Source organism: Nicotiana sylvestris, chromosome 3 (assembly GCF_000393655.2).
Source record: "Nicotiana sylvestris chromosome 3, ASM39365v2, whole genome shotgun sequence".
Classification (NCBI taxonomy): Eukaryota; Viridiplantae; Streptophyta; class Magnoliopsida; order Solanales; family Solanaceae; genus Nicotiana; species Nicotiana sylvestris.
In genome coordinates, this window is record NC_091059.1 from 99,797,303 (window position 1) to 99,813,679 (window position 16,377).

The 16,377-nt window shown below is 39.8% G+C and overlaps 2 protein-coding genes across 2 annotated transcripts; both read left to right on the top strand.

Annotated features, from left to right (window-relative positions):
• The first annotated feature begins 14,074 nt into the window (after nt 1-14,074).
• Nucleotides 14,075-14,488, top strand: LOC138887741 (uncharacterized). The gene has a single exon (XM_070169521.1). The coding sequence runs from the start codon at nt 14,075-14,077 to the stop codon at nt 14,486-14,488; it is 414 nt and encodes a 137-aa protein (XP_070025622.1).
• A 17-nt stretch (nt 14,489-14,505) lies between these two features.
• On the top strand, nt 14,506-15,038 carry LOC138887742 (uncharacterized). Its single transcript, XM_070169522.1, has 3 exons — nt 14,506-14,688; nt 14,730-14,882; nt 15,033-15,038. The coding sequence occupies exons 1-3, from the start codon at nt 14,506-14,508 to the stop codon at nt 15,036-15,038; spliced, it is 342 nt and encodes a 113-aa protein (XP_070025623.1).
• The last annotated feature ends 1,339 nt before the right edge of the window (nt 15,039-16,377 follow it).

Consider the following 16,377-nt stretch of genomic DNA (forward strand, 5'->3'; position numbering starts at 1 on the left):
CGAAGCCGATTAAAGAATTTTCTTAAATCTGCTATATGATCTGCGCTTCTTCTGGATTTGATGATGGCGTCATCCATGTATACCTCTATTTCTTTCTGAATCATGTCATGGAAAATGGTCGTCATGGCTCTCATATAAGTGGCTCCAGCATTCTTCAGGTCAAACGACATCATTTTATAACAATACATCCCCTACGGAGTGATAAAGGCTATTTTCTCGGCATCTTCCTCGTCCATCCAGATCTGATGTATCCCGCGAAGCAATCCACAAAGGATTGGAGTTCATGCTTGGCACAATTGTCAATCAGTATGTGTATATTGGGTAACGAGAAATCATCTTTGGGACTTGCTTTGTTTAAATCTCGATAGTCGACATATACTCCGACCTTCCCATCCTTCTTCGGAACTGGCACTATGTTGGCCAACCAAGTAGGGTATTCAACCACTCTAAGAATCTTAGCTTTGATCTGCTTAGTGACTTCCTCTTTGATTTTCAGACTCATATCAGGTTTGAACTTTCTGAGTTTTTGTTTTACAGGCGGACACATCGGATCGGTAGGTAGTTTATGAGCCACTATAGATGTGCTCGAACCAGTCATATCATCATAAAACCATGCGAAAATCTCCTCATACTCCTTTAGGAAACGGGCGTATTCTTCTTTTTCTGATGGTGACAAATGGATACTTATGCGGGGTTTTTTGGTTGTTTCGGAATCTCCCAGGTTGACTATCTCAGATTCGTCCAGGTTGGACTTAGGCTTATTCTCAAAATTCTCAACTTCTATGACAATTTCCTCAGGTATCACATCCTATTCATCTATCTCTTCCGAGTCACTATCCTTATGTTGCGTTGTCTCATTACATGTCACAGTCGTTGGTTCATCAGGATAAGTAATAATAATGCTATAGAGAGAAAAATGTAAAGATAATAATAAATACTAAAATAGCAATGCATTTGAATAAATCTTGAGAACATTAAAACAAGTACGGCCCGATAACTCGAGCATTTATTTCAAAACAAAATACGTCTAAACAAAATACTGAAAATATCTTAAATGCAAAAAATTGCTTTTAAAAATAGATCATGCTAATTGCCAGGCTACCCAGGAACTCGACGGGCCCGGGATGGTGCAACAGTCCAATTCTTGAGAACGACTCCCTTTCCCACGGTCTGGATTGTAAGGTCTTCCTCCTCCTCCTCCTCCTCCTCAACTATTGCATTGTAGTCCATATATTCGTCATCCAGAAATAGATTTCTTAGGCCAGCCAAAGCCTCATCTTCTTCAGATCCCCATATTACGTCAGTCTGTTGAAATATCTAATGCAGATGCTGTATGGGCTGTTCAAGAGGATAATAGGGACCACACCATGGCGACGACCAATCATCATACTCCTGCCAAGTGTACTGATATCCAAGTCCAAAGGTTGTGCCGTGACGTTTTGGTTGTATTGGCTTAGTGATACCTTGTAGATTCTTGCCGAAACCTTTACCGGGTTCATACCTTATCCATAACAGTATGCTTTCAATCTTATTACTCCACCACTTGTCTTTCTCTATTGCATTGACACGTTCGATGCGATGGTACGTTTCTCCACCCAACTTCCTTCTATTCTCGACAACCGGAACGGTTTGATTAATGTAAATGGGATTACTTCCATCTCCATGAATGATCGCCTCTTGATGGTTCCATTCGAACTTCACGGCCTGGTGTAGCGTAGAAGCTACGGCTCCAACAGCATGTATCCAAAGTCGTCCTAACGGTAGATTGTACGTGGTGGATATGTCCAATACTTGAAACTCAACATCGAACCAAGTCGGGCCCATCTGCAAACAAAGGTTGATTTCTCTAATTGTGGCCCTTTGAGACCCATCAAATGCTTTCACATTCATACTCCCTGCTCGTATCTCATAGAAATCCTTACCCAACCTTTTCAAAGTAGTCAACGGACAAATGTTGAGGCTTGAACCCCCATCTATTAGGACTTTGGCTATGAATTTGTCCTCAAACTGTACTGTGATGTGCAGCGCCCTGTTATGACTCAATCCTTCAGGTGGCAGTTCGTCTTCGTGAAAAGTGATCTTGTGGATCTCCAATACTTGCCCTACCATGTTGGCCATCTCTCCACTAGTGATATTGTTGGGTACATAAGCCTCGTTCAATACTTTCATCAATGCATTCCTATACGCCTCAAAATTCTGTAGTAGTGATGGAATAGAAATCTGAGCAGGGGTTTTGTTCAGATGGTCCACTGCAGAGTATTCCCTTGCTTGCACCTTTCTCCAAAGATCATCTAGGCATGTTTCAATGATAGGCTGCTTGGGAGCAACTTTTTTACTTGTTCCTCCCAAATGCTTAGGCGTGTAAACCCTACCGGTCCTAGTCATGCCTTGTGCGGCACCTGTCTCTTCCATTTTCCCTTTTCCTTTCCTTCTCGCCTCTACAACATAGTCCCATGGTATAACATTAGAATTAAAGGACGGTGTGGGTACTACCGTCATAGTGAAGGGTGTGGTCACTTCCACCTCAAACGGAGTTGGTGCGACTGAGGGCGTTGTTGTTTTAACCTCAAACGGAGTTGGCGTGGCTATTTTAACCTCAATTAGTTACTGAATTTGCACTATAATAGGTGTGAGAGTGACTGGAGGTACTGTGGTTTCATCCCCTTCACGAATGAGTCCAATTGATCCTTCCGGATCCCATTCTTTATCAGTTTCGATCACATCTACCCCCTCGCCCCTGTGATCCAGTAGAGGGTTGTTGCGGACATTTGGTGCAGCCTCTTTTGCTTGTATAACTTTGGTGTCGATCAACGTCTGGATCTTATCCTTCAAAGTGCGGCATTCATCAATAGTGTTTCCCTTCATGCCCGAGTGATAGCACATGTCTTGTTCGAATTGACCCATTGGGAAGAGTTTTCCATAGCAACAGTAGGAATGAGGGTGACATAACCAGCAACCTTCAGCCTTTCATAAAGCTGATTAATGGGTTCGGCAATAGGAGTGTATTGTTTGGGTGGTCTGCGGTCGAAATTTGGTTTGGGTTTTTGGTAGTTTTAGCGGGATGATGGTGGTGAGTGGTAATATTTAGGTTGTGTGTTATAAGTATGGTAGGTGGCGATAGGTTGTTGGTATCTGGGAGGTGAAGGCTGATATGTGGGTGGTGGGGTCTGGTATGTGAGAGGAGATTTTGGTCCTTGGGCTACCATCACGGCTCCCACTTCTTTCTTTTTGGATATACCCCCTGACTGCAAAGCTTTGTTCGTAGCCTGTAATGCCTCAAAATTAGTTACCATTCCGCTCTTGATTCCTTCTTCAATCCTTTCCCCCAATTTGATGATGTCGGAGAATTTGTGATTCTCAATAACCATTAACCTTTCGTAGTATTGTGGATCCTAGGCCCGGACAAAGAACTTGTTCATCTACTTTTCTTTCAATGCCGACCTCACTTTTGCAGCTTCCGATCTCCACCGAGTTGCATACTCGCAGAAAGTCTATGTTGGCTTCTTCCTGAGATTTAGAAGTCATCTGGTGCATTTTCCATATTAAACCTGAACCGATCCATGAAATCTGATGCTATGCTTACCCAACTAACCCACTTCTTTGGGTTTTGACTGATGTACCAAGATAGGGCGTCTCCAGTGAGGCTCCTCATGAGTAATTTCATGCGAATCCTTTCATCCTTTCCAAGTCCTACAAACTTGTCACAGTATGTCCTTTGATGCACCTTTGGGTCACCTGTACCGTTGAACATCTCGAACTTAGGAGGTTTGTAGCCTTCCGACAGTTCTACGTTTGGTTGAATACACAAATCTTCATAATTCAAGACTTTGATGCCTTTACCACCTTGGACTCGACTAGTAAGCTTCTTGAGTTCCTCTGCCATGTTCTCGATGAGCAGGTCCTTTTTGGCGGATTCAGGTATGTATAGGGTTTGTTGTGGAGTGTGGGGTAAGTTTTCTATGTATATGGGTTTGCTTTGATGGACTCCCGGAATTTGGGTATAGTGGTGGTCATTGGTTGAGTTTTGAGGATCAGGGATATGTTGTGATGCGTTCTGAGGATTGTGATAGGTAGTGGTTTATGGATACTGGGTTGGCTGATGATGATGTTGTGGAGGAGTCAGTACTGGTGGAGGGTTGGGATTTTAAGGCGGTGTGGCATATTGGTGAGATGCGGGAGGATTTTGTGGATGCTGGTTTGGTGTATTTTGAGGAGGTGTTGAGTTTTTGGTGTTTTGTTGGTTGATGTCGGGGACGTTCAAGGTGAGGGAGAGGTTTTGCCAAGATATGGACCTGCTTAAGTTCCCCTTGTAACTCCAATATCTTCTATTCCAACAATAAAACTAAGTCATTTGGCGCTGGAGTGCTTCGACCATATGAGGTTTCAACATTCTCTTCATGTGTCTTTCCTGATATTGTTTGTATCATCCATTCTGGCCTTTCCTTTGCTTTTAGGATCGTTTGGAGGAGGAGGAGGAGGAACTCTTGATCTGGTATGATATGCTGACGATGCCAGTATGTACGAACCAACCTTAGGGGATGTGATTAAACAAATCAAGAAAAGAAGAAAACAAAAAGGTAAACAAGTCAGTGAAGAGTATTAAAAGATTGTTTGCGGTATTTAAACACATATTGCGGAATTATAAATTCGCGTCTTAATTTGGGGACCTCATTGTGCCCGAGGTAGGCCTAAGCGACATATAGATTTGGAAAATAATTGATGCCAATAACTGCATCATTTCATTAATATGAAAAATAAATCGAATCTATACTAAAATGACAATAATGATAAAGAGTCACTAATGGCATGTGCCTTATTACAACCAAAGCCTAAACGAGTCTAGAAAGCAAATAAAACATAATTTCTAATCTATTTGGTCTCATAAGGACCTTCTCCATGCTTGGCCTTCTTTGCTCCATCGATCAAGTTCCCCAGGTCGCGCATGTCCAACAGCAGATACGCCCTTGCTAGGAGAACTCCTTCGTTACTGTTGATACCCAATTTTTCTCTCATATATTTTTAAATATGCATAAATACTTTCAAATATTGTACATGCATTTACAAACATGCACAAGTATTTTTACAATTCTTCTATATTTTTTTAAAGGTTTTAAATCAATTTATTTCTGCATTTTTAATTATATAAATGTTCAATAATTATCCCTCTTATTACTTTATGATGATCTAATCATCTAAATTCATCATTTATGCTCATATAAGTGTTTAAATATTTTAATTGTATTTTTACAATTACATTTGCATTTTTTAAGACTATAATTGCATATTTTGCAATAATAGCCCATACATATGCACAACTACATTATCTATACAGAAAATAACTTTTTATATTTTTATAATGTTAAGTAATTATTTTAAATTATCTTCATGCATAAAAATTATTTTTATCATTTAATTAACTATTTTTACAAATTAATTTATTAATAAATTTTGTATTTAACAAATAGCCCTTTAATTGTGTCAAGATTCGGACCCCCCCCATCCCAATTCAAATTAAACCATTAGCCCAATCCGCCCCATCCCAAATTAAATAACCCATACCCGACCCAAACCTCCTCTAATCGTGGCAACGGTCCACGTTTCCCCTTTCCATTTTTAATCCAAACGACGCCCCCAAACCCTACCCATTCTCCAGAGACCATTGCCCCCAAATGCTCTCGTCCTTTATTCTCTCTCAGACACCCTAAACCTTAGAAGCTCCGTCACCCCAAAAATCTCCCAAACCCCTTCGATCTCTGACTAGATATGGGGTTATTTGGTGTTTTGCTACCCTATCTAACATGCTATCTCTACTGGTTGTTCGATTCTTGCTGTTTTCTGAGGGAATCTCGAAGAGATATGACTCAGAGTCGACCTAGGCTCTTTGTTTTCTTATGAACCCGCCTTGTGTTCATCAATATTTGTGAGTATTGTTAATTTTGTGGTTATGGTTAGATTTTTCCTTTACCCGCCCCCCTTTTTCAAAAACCCTCATCTTTTCAACTTGAATATGTTCAGATCCTTGTAGGTCTGGAGCGATTCTAAGTTTATCCAGTAGTTTTCTTTAAAAATCTCTTGTTCTTTTTATCGTTAATCGATCTAACATCTCTCTAGATTAGGGTTTCGCTTCCTTATTATTTGCTGTTCAGATCTCTGTAGATCTGAAACGATTTCGAGTTTCTATAGCATGTTTCTTTAAAGTTTTTCTATTTTTCTTACTGTTAATCGATCCTAATATTTTCTAAGAATTAGGGTTTCACTTCGTTCTGTTTCTGCAAAAACTTTCTAAAAGATTCCTATGTGTTTGATTATCCTTTTTACTGATTCTTCCATTACTACATTCTAGTCTTTAACTTGTTTGATTACTTCATTGTTTGCTTCAATATTAGCCCGTTATTCTTGAGTAATTGATTGATTATCTAAATTGTCTAGGATTTGAAATTGTTTTTTTACTGAGGTAATTACTTCATGTAATTTTGTCTACTTTCCTTATTTTGGGACTCCTAATTGGCACTACTTGCCTTAATTGTTCCTATTAAGCTTAATTTATAGGCTGATTATCTTACCAACCCCAGATTGGTCTCTATTTACTTGTGTTACCTTATTTGTATGACTAATTGCCCTGTTACTTGCCAGATTTTTAGTGTTCTGACTCTAATTGGCTATCAAACTTATCACTTACCTTATTTAAACCTCAATTCTGTGTTAATAACCCCATGATTCCGCCTATTGATTGGTCCTGTTAAGCCTAATTGTTCTCTTTGCCTTATTTGTAAACTTTTAACCTTCTTTACCTTATTTACTTTACTCGACTCATGCGTAGATAAGCCGCACTCTATTTCTAAACACACACACGCATATATAGAGAAACACACAAAGTTCTTGTTCTTATCCTCCATCACAATCTTCCTACTCTTTGTTCGTTGCACTGTCTATCTGGCTGAATGCACCCTTGGATTCTGTTACTTTACTTTCCTCTTGCTATCTCTTAACTGGTATGTCTCCACTCCTACTATTATGTCTACTACTATGTGATTAAACTTGTGTACTTCCTGTTTTCAGTATGTCTATTTCTATCTAATTAGACCTATGTGCTTCATGTTTTCAGCATGTCTACATGTTTGCTTATATGTAAATTAGACCTATGTCTACTTATTTCTCAACTAGCATATTCTTTCTATCCTGTTAAGTATTCACCCCTACTGCCATTCACATATGACTGTTTGATTGGTAATCTGATCCCATCATGCCATTTCTTTGTTTAATACATGTCCATATGCCTATCTAGTATTAATTAATGAACTAAGTTTAATCTATATGAAACTTTGTTTGAAGTGATTGTGATCCTGTTTCTGTCTACTGTTTGATTGCTGGAATCTCTATTTGAATCCTAAGTGGTGAAATGACTCTGTTTGTTCCTATTTACCACAAAAAATCCAAACTGTCTTCAACTCCTACTCTTAGAACATCTAGGGTCCTGCCCCTCTAGTGTGAGCACTGCCTAGGAGTCCATGAGACTCCTCTGAACTTTGACACACTGGGGCTGGCTCTCTAAAACTTGCTCACAAAAATGTTTCTTTAAAAGTTTTCTGGTGTGAGCATTGCCTGGGGTCCCTGAGGCCCTTGGGAACTTTGACACACCAGAAGACCATTGGGTGTACTATGAAAATATTGGCGTGTTTCAGACTTGGTTGAAGGCCTGTCTTCCAGGATTTCTTTCGGGCCTATCCAGGCTCCCTATAGTACAGCAGTTTCATTTTTTAATTCATTTGTATTTAGTTTGTCATAATAATTCCTTGTAAAACAGATATTGGGGTTATTAGTAAAATTGGGAGGGATTCTTATATATATTTTGTTGGGAACGGGTAGAAATCATGCCTATAGGTTACTGCGATGTTTGTTCACTTATGTGCATTAGAAAACATGCCTATACGACTCATCTAATTCTTTAAATCCTGAATTTTCATCCTTCACATCATTAGAAAACCTGCTTCTAAGTCGTTTCTCAATTTTGCATCGATAATCATGTCTTCAAAGACATCATGTGTGCATTAGACATCATGTTTCTAGGAATTTCCTTGTTAAGTCCGCTTGGCAATTGATTGATGCTTTACTCGCCTAGAAATCATGCATATAGGAAACACATATAGAAATCAGTCTTGACACTTAGTCATTCATACAAATAAGTGTTAAAATTAGATATCATGCCTACAAGGTTTAAAATCAGTTTCTGCATTTAGATACCATGCCTATAAGGTTTTAAATCAGTTCCTGCATTTAAATATCATGCCTATAAGGTTGTAAAATCAGTTCTGCATTCTAGAAACCATGCCTATAAGATTGAAGTCATTTATGCGTTTAGATGTCATGCCTATAAGGTTTTTTGAATCAGCTGCTGCACTTAGAAATCATGCCTACAGGCTTTAAGATAAAATCAGCCGCTAAAATCAGTAATCAGTTTATAGCTTAGACACCCGGTTTATAAAAATCCTGTCCGGTTATCATTTAGGCAATCTTGTAGGTTGATTGAGTTCTGGGTTTTAAAAATGTTATTTTCCTGCTTCTTGAAACTGCCCAGATTCAGGAAGTAATAAAATCAATATGCAAACTGATTAGGTATTTACTGCCCCACTTTAATAAAACTGCTGCATATGTTGTGCTCATCTAGATATCCTGCTATAAGACTTTTAAATCGTTTAAAACTTTTTGTTTGAGGCGTGCAATTGTTTGTCTATTTGTGGAGGTAAATATGAGCCTTTAATTGAATCTTTATGTGATAGTCCTATCTGACTTTTGATTGTCGCTTAGTTATTTCTTTTTAAACAACATAGGCGAGTCTAGAATTTCCTTAAATAGAGGTCCAAAACACCTCCAGGACCACAGGCAAGGGACGGGTAATGCACGCATAGGCATGTACTGGATACTATTAGAGCTCTTAGGTAACAATAATTAAGGGGAGGGTAATCGGGTAGTAAAGGATATGATGACCTGTGCGCTAATGCTATGTGTAGCACCCCAATTTAGAGACGATTACCAAGTATTGCACAGAAGTGATCCTGTAGGCTAATAAACCTAGGACCCCTTTTAGACTTTGTTTAAACGTAATATCTATTTGTCTAAATTGCTTTGTTTGCTTATAAGACTAATTCACCTAATTCGAGTTTGGCCGGGACCCACCGTCGTGGACCTCGAGGGGTGCCTAACACTTTCCCTTCAAGGTTATTTTGAGCCCTTACCCAATATCTGGTTATGCAAACCGGTTTATGAGTTATTTTCTTTAGGTGCCCTAATGCACCTTAAATCTGTTAGGTGGCGACTCTTCAAATCTTATACCTAATTCCCAAAAGGAAAAGGAGTTGTCCCAAAGATATGTCGAAACCCGGACTCCGCGAGGAAAAAGGGGGCGCGACAGTTACCATCCATGTTTTGACAGCCTGTAACCCTGTTTCTCATCTTCCCTTCCAGCTCCATCAATCCCTGCTCTAAATACTTTAACCCCTCTGCTGATTTAGTAGCGATTTCTCTCCATTCATTGATTGCTTTCACGTCCGCTTTGTGTTGTTCCAAATGTCTGGCCTAAAATTCAAAAATCCTTTTGCGTAACCTTCTATATTTGACTTGGGCCTTGACAGCGTCGTCAATGACCCTATTTTCCAAATCAATTCCTGGCTTACTTCTCCTGCTATGTCATCGACCAACCATGATGGTAAAAGTGCACATGGCCAGCATGGTATCGATCTGGCTCGATGGTATCCTTTTTTACCATGACCTTTAGATGCCACATATGTTATGCCTCGTACTTGAATGGAATAGCATCACCTTGGAAATCTGCTTTGTAATGAACCATCTTGGAGACTCGGGGTATAACTTGTTTCCTCCCAGCTTGCCTCATGACTCTGATAGGGGTATAAGGATAAATACCCCTCAATCCAATTAGCACTAGATGAGGAATATCTCTTGACCTGATGATGAACTCGCTAGTAGGGAAACATTCAAACATCCAATGGACCTTGTCGTCGGTCAAATTTCTAAAGAAGTTACCCATTCCACAGCATTTCCTGGTTGTGAAAACCTATCCGGGATGAAAGTCATTCTTTTTGGATGGTGAAAAGCTATGTGGTCATTCCATGGTCGCAACAAAAATTCCTGACGGTACTTTCCCCTTTGAAGATATTCCAACAGCCATACTTGTAATAGCAAATTACAACCCTAAAAATGCCTATATCCTTTCTTGCAGCGGTCCAAAGCTCGGTATATCTCTGCTACAATCATTGAGACAATAGTGTAGGGCTGTCCCTCAATTCCTTCCATTAGGATCTTATTGACCATAACTAAACAGGTGTGAATCCTTTCTCCTTGCATTGGGAATACTAGCATTCCTAGAAAACAGACAATGAACACAAAAACCCGAAGGTGGGTCCAACTCAACGAAGTAATGGCAAACTCATCATGGTAAAGGCGGTAGAATTTGCTTTGTCCATAACATTTGTAAAGGAAGTCAAAGGGTATATAAGACTTATTTAGGCAGACTAACTCATCATTCTTTCTAAAACCCATCATTTTCAGAAACCCTCGAGAAGTGCAATTCTCAGGTACCAATCGACCAGGGCTATCCCAAGGAAGTCCGCGAAGCCCCCTATTTCCTCTAGAAGGGGAGTCATTTCTATATCCCCGAAACGGAAAACAACCCTCTTTTCATCCCAGAACATAGTAGCAGCCTCGATCAGTACATTGTTCAGTTGAATGTCTAGCAAAGAAAGTAAATTCTCAAGAACTCTTTTCACGTGATTTTTGTCACTTGGTGCAAGATTTTCCCACCAATCTAGTAGCAAAGGTGGGATATTCTGAACCATGCCGAACCTGGGGGACCTCATGCCTCATTTCTGCAAAACAGATAAAGTTAGCCCGTGCCCTTTCCAGATTCAGCTATTTTCACGTTAATGATCAACATATTGGCATGTTTTTCTCCAAATGATGCACAGATCGTGATTGTGTCCATTGGGATTATGGAAATCCCAGCAGACTTTGGACAAGGTTGTCTTAGTGAGTTATTGCGCGGACAACATCCTAACTCATACTACGTTTAGACATGATACATGCACAATTGATTTTAGAATGGGGTTTCTAGGAGAGTCTAGACTGGTACCCTCAAGCGGACAACTTGAGAGGGAAAGACACGGAACCGTCGATTGCACCGCTGATCGACTAGTTTTACCGCAAATAAGCCTTTCCAAATTTAAAGGGTGATTTTAGGAAGAGCCCGCACACTCATCAAGTGCCGCTATGGTATTAATATGCACGAGTGGAGTATGATGCGGAGCATCATTTATGCAAAAATAAAATAACACGTTATCAAGTATTTTCACATATTGAAAATAAATGCAGTATTGAATGAACGTAAAGACATAAAGAAAACAAAACAAAGAAGAAGTTAGTTTGCGTAATGAAAGAATTGTAACAAAGCAAATAAAAGGGTAAGGATTGGGGAGAGACATGATATAGCAAAATTAAAGGTTTGGAGCAAGTGAAAATGATAAGGGGAAACACGCGTTGTAATCAAATTAAACGAAGAGTTGCATATGAGTTCATATAAAGAGGAAATAGGGAGAATGACATGCATGTAGAAATAAAAGGGAAAATGGGAGCGGGAGATTCAGGTAACAACAAATTAATAAAGACACGCTTATCACGGAAGACTAATTCATAAAGATCAAGTTCGTAATGGTAAAAGCCTAAGAATCCCCAGCAGAGTCGTCATGCTGGCGCACCCCATTATCTCGCGAAATCGGGCTTCGACACGTGACAACTCTTTTAAGGAAGGGTTTAAAAGAGAGAGTCGCCACCTAACGGATTAAGGTGCGTTAGGGCACCTATTTGCAAATAACTTTGTTTAACCAGTTTACATCACCAAAGATCAAGTAAGGGCTCGAAATTACCTCGAAGAGAAGGTGTTAGGCACTCTTCGAGGTCCACAATTGTGGGTCCCGGCCAAACTCAATTATAGGAATTAGTCTAAAGGAAAGGAAGCAGTTTGGACAAATGAAATAAACAATTTATTTTTAATAGAAAGGAGGGGGGTCCTAAGTTTTTTAGCCTAAAGGATCATCCCGTGCAACATAAATAATACTTCGTAACTCCCTCGAGATGGGGTGTTACTCATATTATTCAGCGGGTACAGACTATCATCTCCTGCTACCCAATTACTATCTTTAAATTATTTACCTGAAGCGCACTAGTCAATTCTAAGTCGTGTCCTATGCGTGCACTACCCATCCCATGCCTATGATCCAGGAGGCATTTGGACCTCTATTTCAGGGTGGTTTTAGACTTTAACTTAGGTTGCTCAAAATGTCAAAATCTAGGCGACATACAAAACACATTAGACTTTCACTTGTAAGCAAGTAAAGGGCTCAAGTTGGCCTCCGCCATTAGACAAAAAATGCACGCCAGTCAGATTAACAAAGACGGTTGCTGATGCTAAATAGTTAAGAGTGCAGAAACCTATGGACATGATTTCTATATGAATTTGGATTTAATGGGCGGATAGTTATACACAAAAGCCATTATACTTTCCAAAAATCTATATGATTTGCCTACTGAACATAAGGATTAAATCTATAGGCATGATGTCTAGGCGTTGTACGCGATAATAAATGGTGGTAATTATAGAAGCACATTCAGAAACACTCATTTGACCCTATCGGCAGGTTTTCTAGCGAGAGCAACATCATAGCGTTTGGAAACTCGTGAACAAACGGGCAGAAATGATAATTAAACTGATTCAAAACCTATAGGCATGCTTTCTACAATTTGTTCTAATTTTAAATCCTATAGACATGATTTCTATAATTTTGTATACAAAACTGCATGTGAATGAGGTTTTGCACACACATTGAATATACAATTCCCTATAGGCATGGTTTCTAACGCAATTAAACCAAGTATTGAACCTATAGGTAGGATTGCTAACATATAGTGGTTGAAAGGTGTGCGGAGTCTCAAACGCCAGGATATTACCGACATTTTATCAAGGATTTCTCTAAAGTGGTGAACCTGTTGTGCAAACTTTTGGAGAAAGATGCTAAGTTCCGCTTCAATGATGATTGCATGAGAGCCTTTGAGTTGCAAAAGTTCAAGTTGACTACTACTCCCATAATCACCGCTCCAAATTGGAGTGTTCCTTTTGAGCTCATGTGCGATGCAATTGATGTAGCGGTAGGGGCTATTTTGGGGCAACGCATCAACAAGAATTTTCATCCGGTCTACTATGCTAGTAAGACCATGAATAGTTCCCAAGTCAACTACATCGTTACGGAGAAAGATCTCCTTGCTATTGTCTTTGCTATGGATAAGTTCCACCCGTACTTGATGGGTGCAAAATCATTGTCTATACGGATCATACGTCACTTCTCCATCTTATGACCAAGAAAAATTCTAATGCCCGGTTGATGAGATGAGTGCTTTTGTTGCAAGAGTTTGATATAGACTTCCAAGATCAAAAAGGAATTAAAAACCAAGTGACAGACCACTTGTCTCGTTTGGAGGAGGAGGGGAGGCCGCATGATGGCCTTGAAATCAATGACTCTTTCCCCGATGAGCAACTCTTATCTATTTCAATAAAAGAGGTGCCATGGTTCACGTATCTAGCAAATTTTCTTGTAAGTGGTATCATGCCGAATGAGTTCTCTTCAAACCAATGGAAGAAGCTCAAACGGGATTGTCAAGATTATTATTGGGATGAACCATACCTTTTCCGGATTTGTACAGATGGAGTGATTAGAAAATATGTACCGGAGGAGGAACAAGTTGAAATTCTTGGGGCTTGTCATTCTTCGTAATATGGTGGTAACCATGGTGGGGCAAGAACGACGTCCAAAGTGCTAAGTTGCGGTTTCTATTAGCCCACTCTTTACACGGATGCAAGTGATCTAGTCAAGCGTTGTGATGAATGTCAAAGGGCAGGTGGAATCTCAAAGAAAAATGAAATCTCACCACCATTTTGGAGATTGATATTTTTGATGTATGGGGTATTGACTTCATGGGTCCTTTTATGAGTTCTTGTGGAAACACCTACATCATGGTCGTGGTTGATTATGTGTCCAAATGGGTTGAGGCCGTTGCTTTACCCAACAATGAAGCAAGAAGTGTGGTGACATTTTTGAAGAAGAATATTTTCACAAGATTTGGTACTCCAAGGGCTATCATAAGTGATGGGGGATCACATTTTTGCAATAAATCTTTCGACACCTTACTCACCAATTATGGTGTCACTCATAAAGTCACAACTCCCTATCATCCACAAGCAAGCGGTCAAGTGGAAGTCTCCAACAGGGAGATAAAGAGTATTTTGTCCAAAATAGTGAATGCTAATCGGACGGATTGGTCCAAGAAACTTGATGATGCTTTATGGGTTATAGGACAACTTACAAAACACCTATCAGAATGTCCTCATACTGGTTGGTGTTCGGAAAAGCTTGTCATCTTTCGGTGAAACTTGAGCACAAAGCCATGTGGGCTTTAAAGAAGTTGAATCTTGAATGGGATGTTGCCGCCAACTTAAGGGTGGCACATTTGAACGAGTTGGATGAATTCCAATACCATGCATACACAAGTTCTTCCTTATACAAAGAGAAGATGAAATATCTTCATGACAAGCACATATGGAACAAAGAGTTTAAAGAGGGTAATCATGTATTGTTTTCAATTCACTGTTGCGGATGTTTTCCGAAAAGTTAAAGTCTAAATGGAGTGGCCCATTCGAGGTTATGGGTGTGACACCCTTTGGTGCATTGGACTTGAAGAATAAAAAAGATGAAGTGTTTAGAGTCAATGTTCACCAGGTGAAGCAGTATCTGGGAAGAGTTGGTGATGGCCACGTCGTGGCGGTAATTCATTTCAAGTAATGGTAATTTGTATCTGCTGTGACATTAAATCAGGCACTTCTTGGGAGGCAATCCATGTTTATTTTTCTTTTTCTTTTCTTCTTCTTTAGATAGGTCTTATTTTGTGCTAACTGGTTTTAAAGTATGTTGCAGGAATGAGTGTGCTATACAGGGACTATGCTTAGAATTTTTTTTGGTTAAATATGAAAAAAGTGCAGACCGCACATGGATTGTGCGAATCACACATGGATTGTGCGAACTGCACAATTTTGAACGACACAACAGAAGGAACCTACAGCCGCACAATTCTTGTGTGGATCGCACAACTTGAGATGAAAAATTGCACACTCTCTAAAGTTTGCTTGTGAGAGAAATAGACAAAGTGCGGCCGCACAAGGAAATTTGCGGTCCACACCAGAATCTGCGGTCGCACAGGTAATTCTGTGGACTGCAGGTCAACAGAGGAAAATTGAGCAACAGGTAACAGAGTGCGGACCGCAGAAGGAATTCTGCGGCCGCACTCGTCTCTTGAGCCTTTAGCCCATCCTGCTGAGTATAAATAGTAGACCTCATTCTACTGTAGAAACGTTTCCAATTTCTGAGAAATTAATACAAAGGCAAAAATCTTGCACACAACTGATTCACTCATCTGCCAACTAATTTAGCATCTTTGGTCATTCCTTAACACCACTTCATCACTGGTATGTTCAAATCATTTCTAGAATTCTTCAATTTTCTTAATTTAGTTTATAATTTCTTAGTTATTTTTAGGTCGTTTGTCAGTTTCATATCTATGTGGGGTGTAGATTGTGTTGGGTAATCTCCTACTTGCTATTTGGGGAATGGGTAACTTGTTTATCATGTTTAATTGATACTAGCATGTTCAAATTGTGAATAAAATCAAAACTCTAAGAACTTTGCCCGATAAATTTTGAAATGTGCGGCCACACAAGGAATTGTGCGGTCCACAGAACTACAGGTTAGAGCATTTGGTTTAGCAAGAATGTGCGGACCACACTTAAAATTGTGCGGTCCATAGAAATTCAATTGTGGCTGTAGAAAAGTGTGAGCGATCGCAAATCAGGGAATTCTTTGTATTCAGAGAGTTGCCATTTTTAAGGTATCCACTGTGTGGCCGCACTCAAAAATATGCGGACCGCACTCAAAATTGTGCGGACCACAGTTTCATCACTGCGACTGCACTTTCAAATTGCGCGGTCCGCACAACCCCACCTGCGGCCGCACTTGCAATTATGCGGACCACACTTCCCCATCCTACAACATATTTTGTTCTGCAACTGTCTACTGTTATCAGTTGAACTAGAACTGAATCCTATTGTTGTTTATTGCAAAAAATGGTTAGGTCACGTGGTCGTGGTGATACATCAAAGGGGAGGGGTGAACCCTCCCGATGCCAAGGCAAGAGTACCTTACCACTCTCCTTACAAAGAGCTTATGCAAAAAGGCAACATCAGGGAGAAATAAAGCTGCAGAGCCC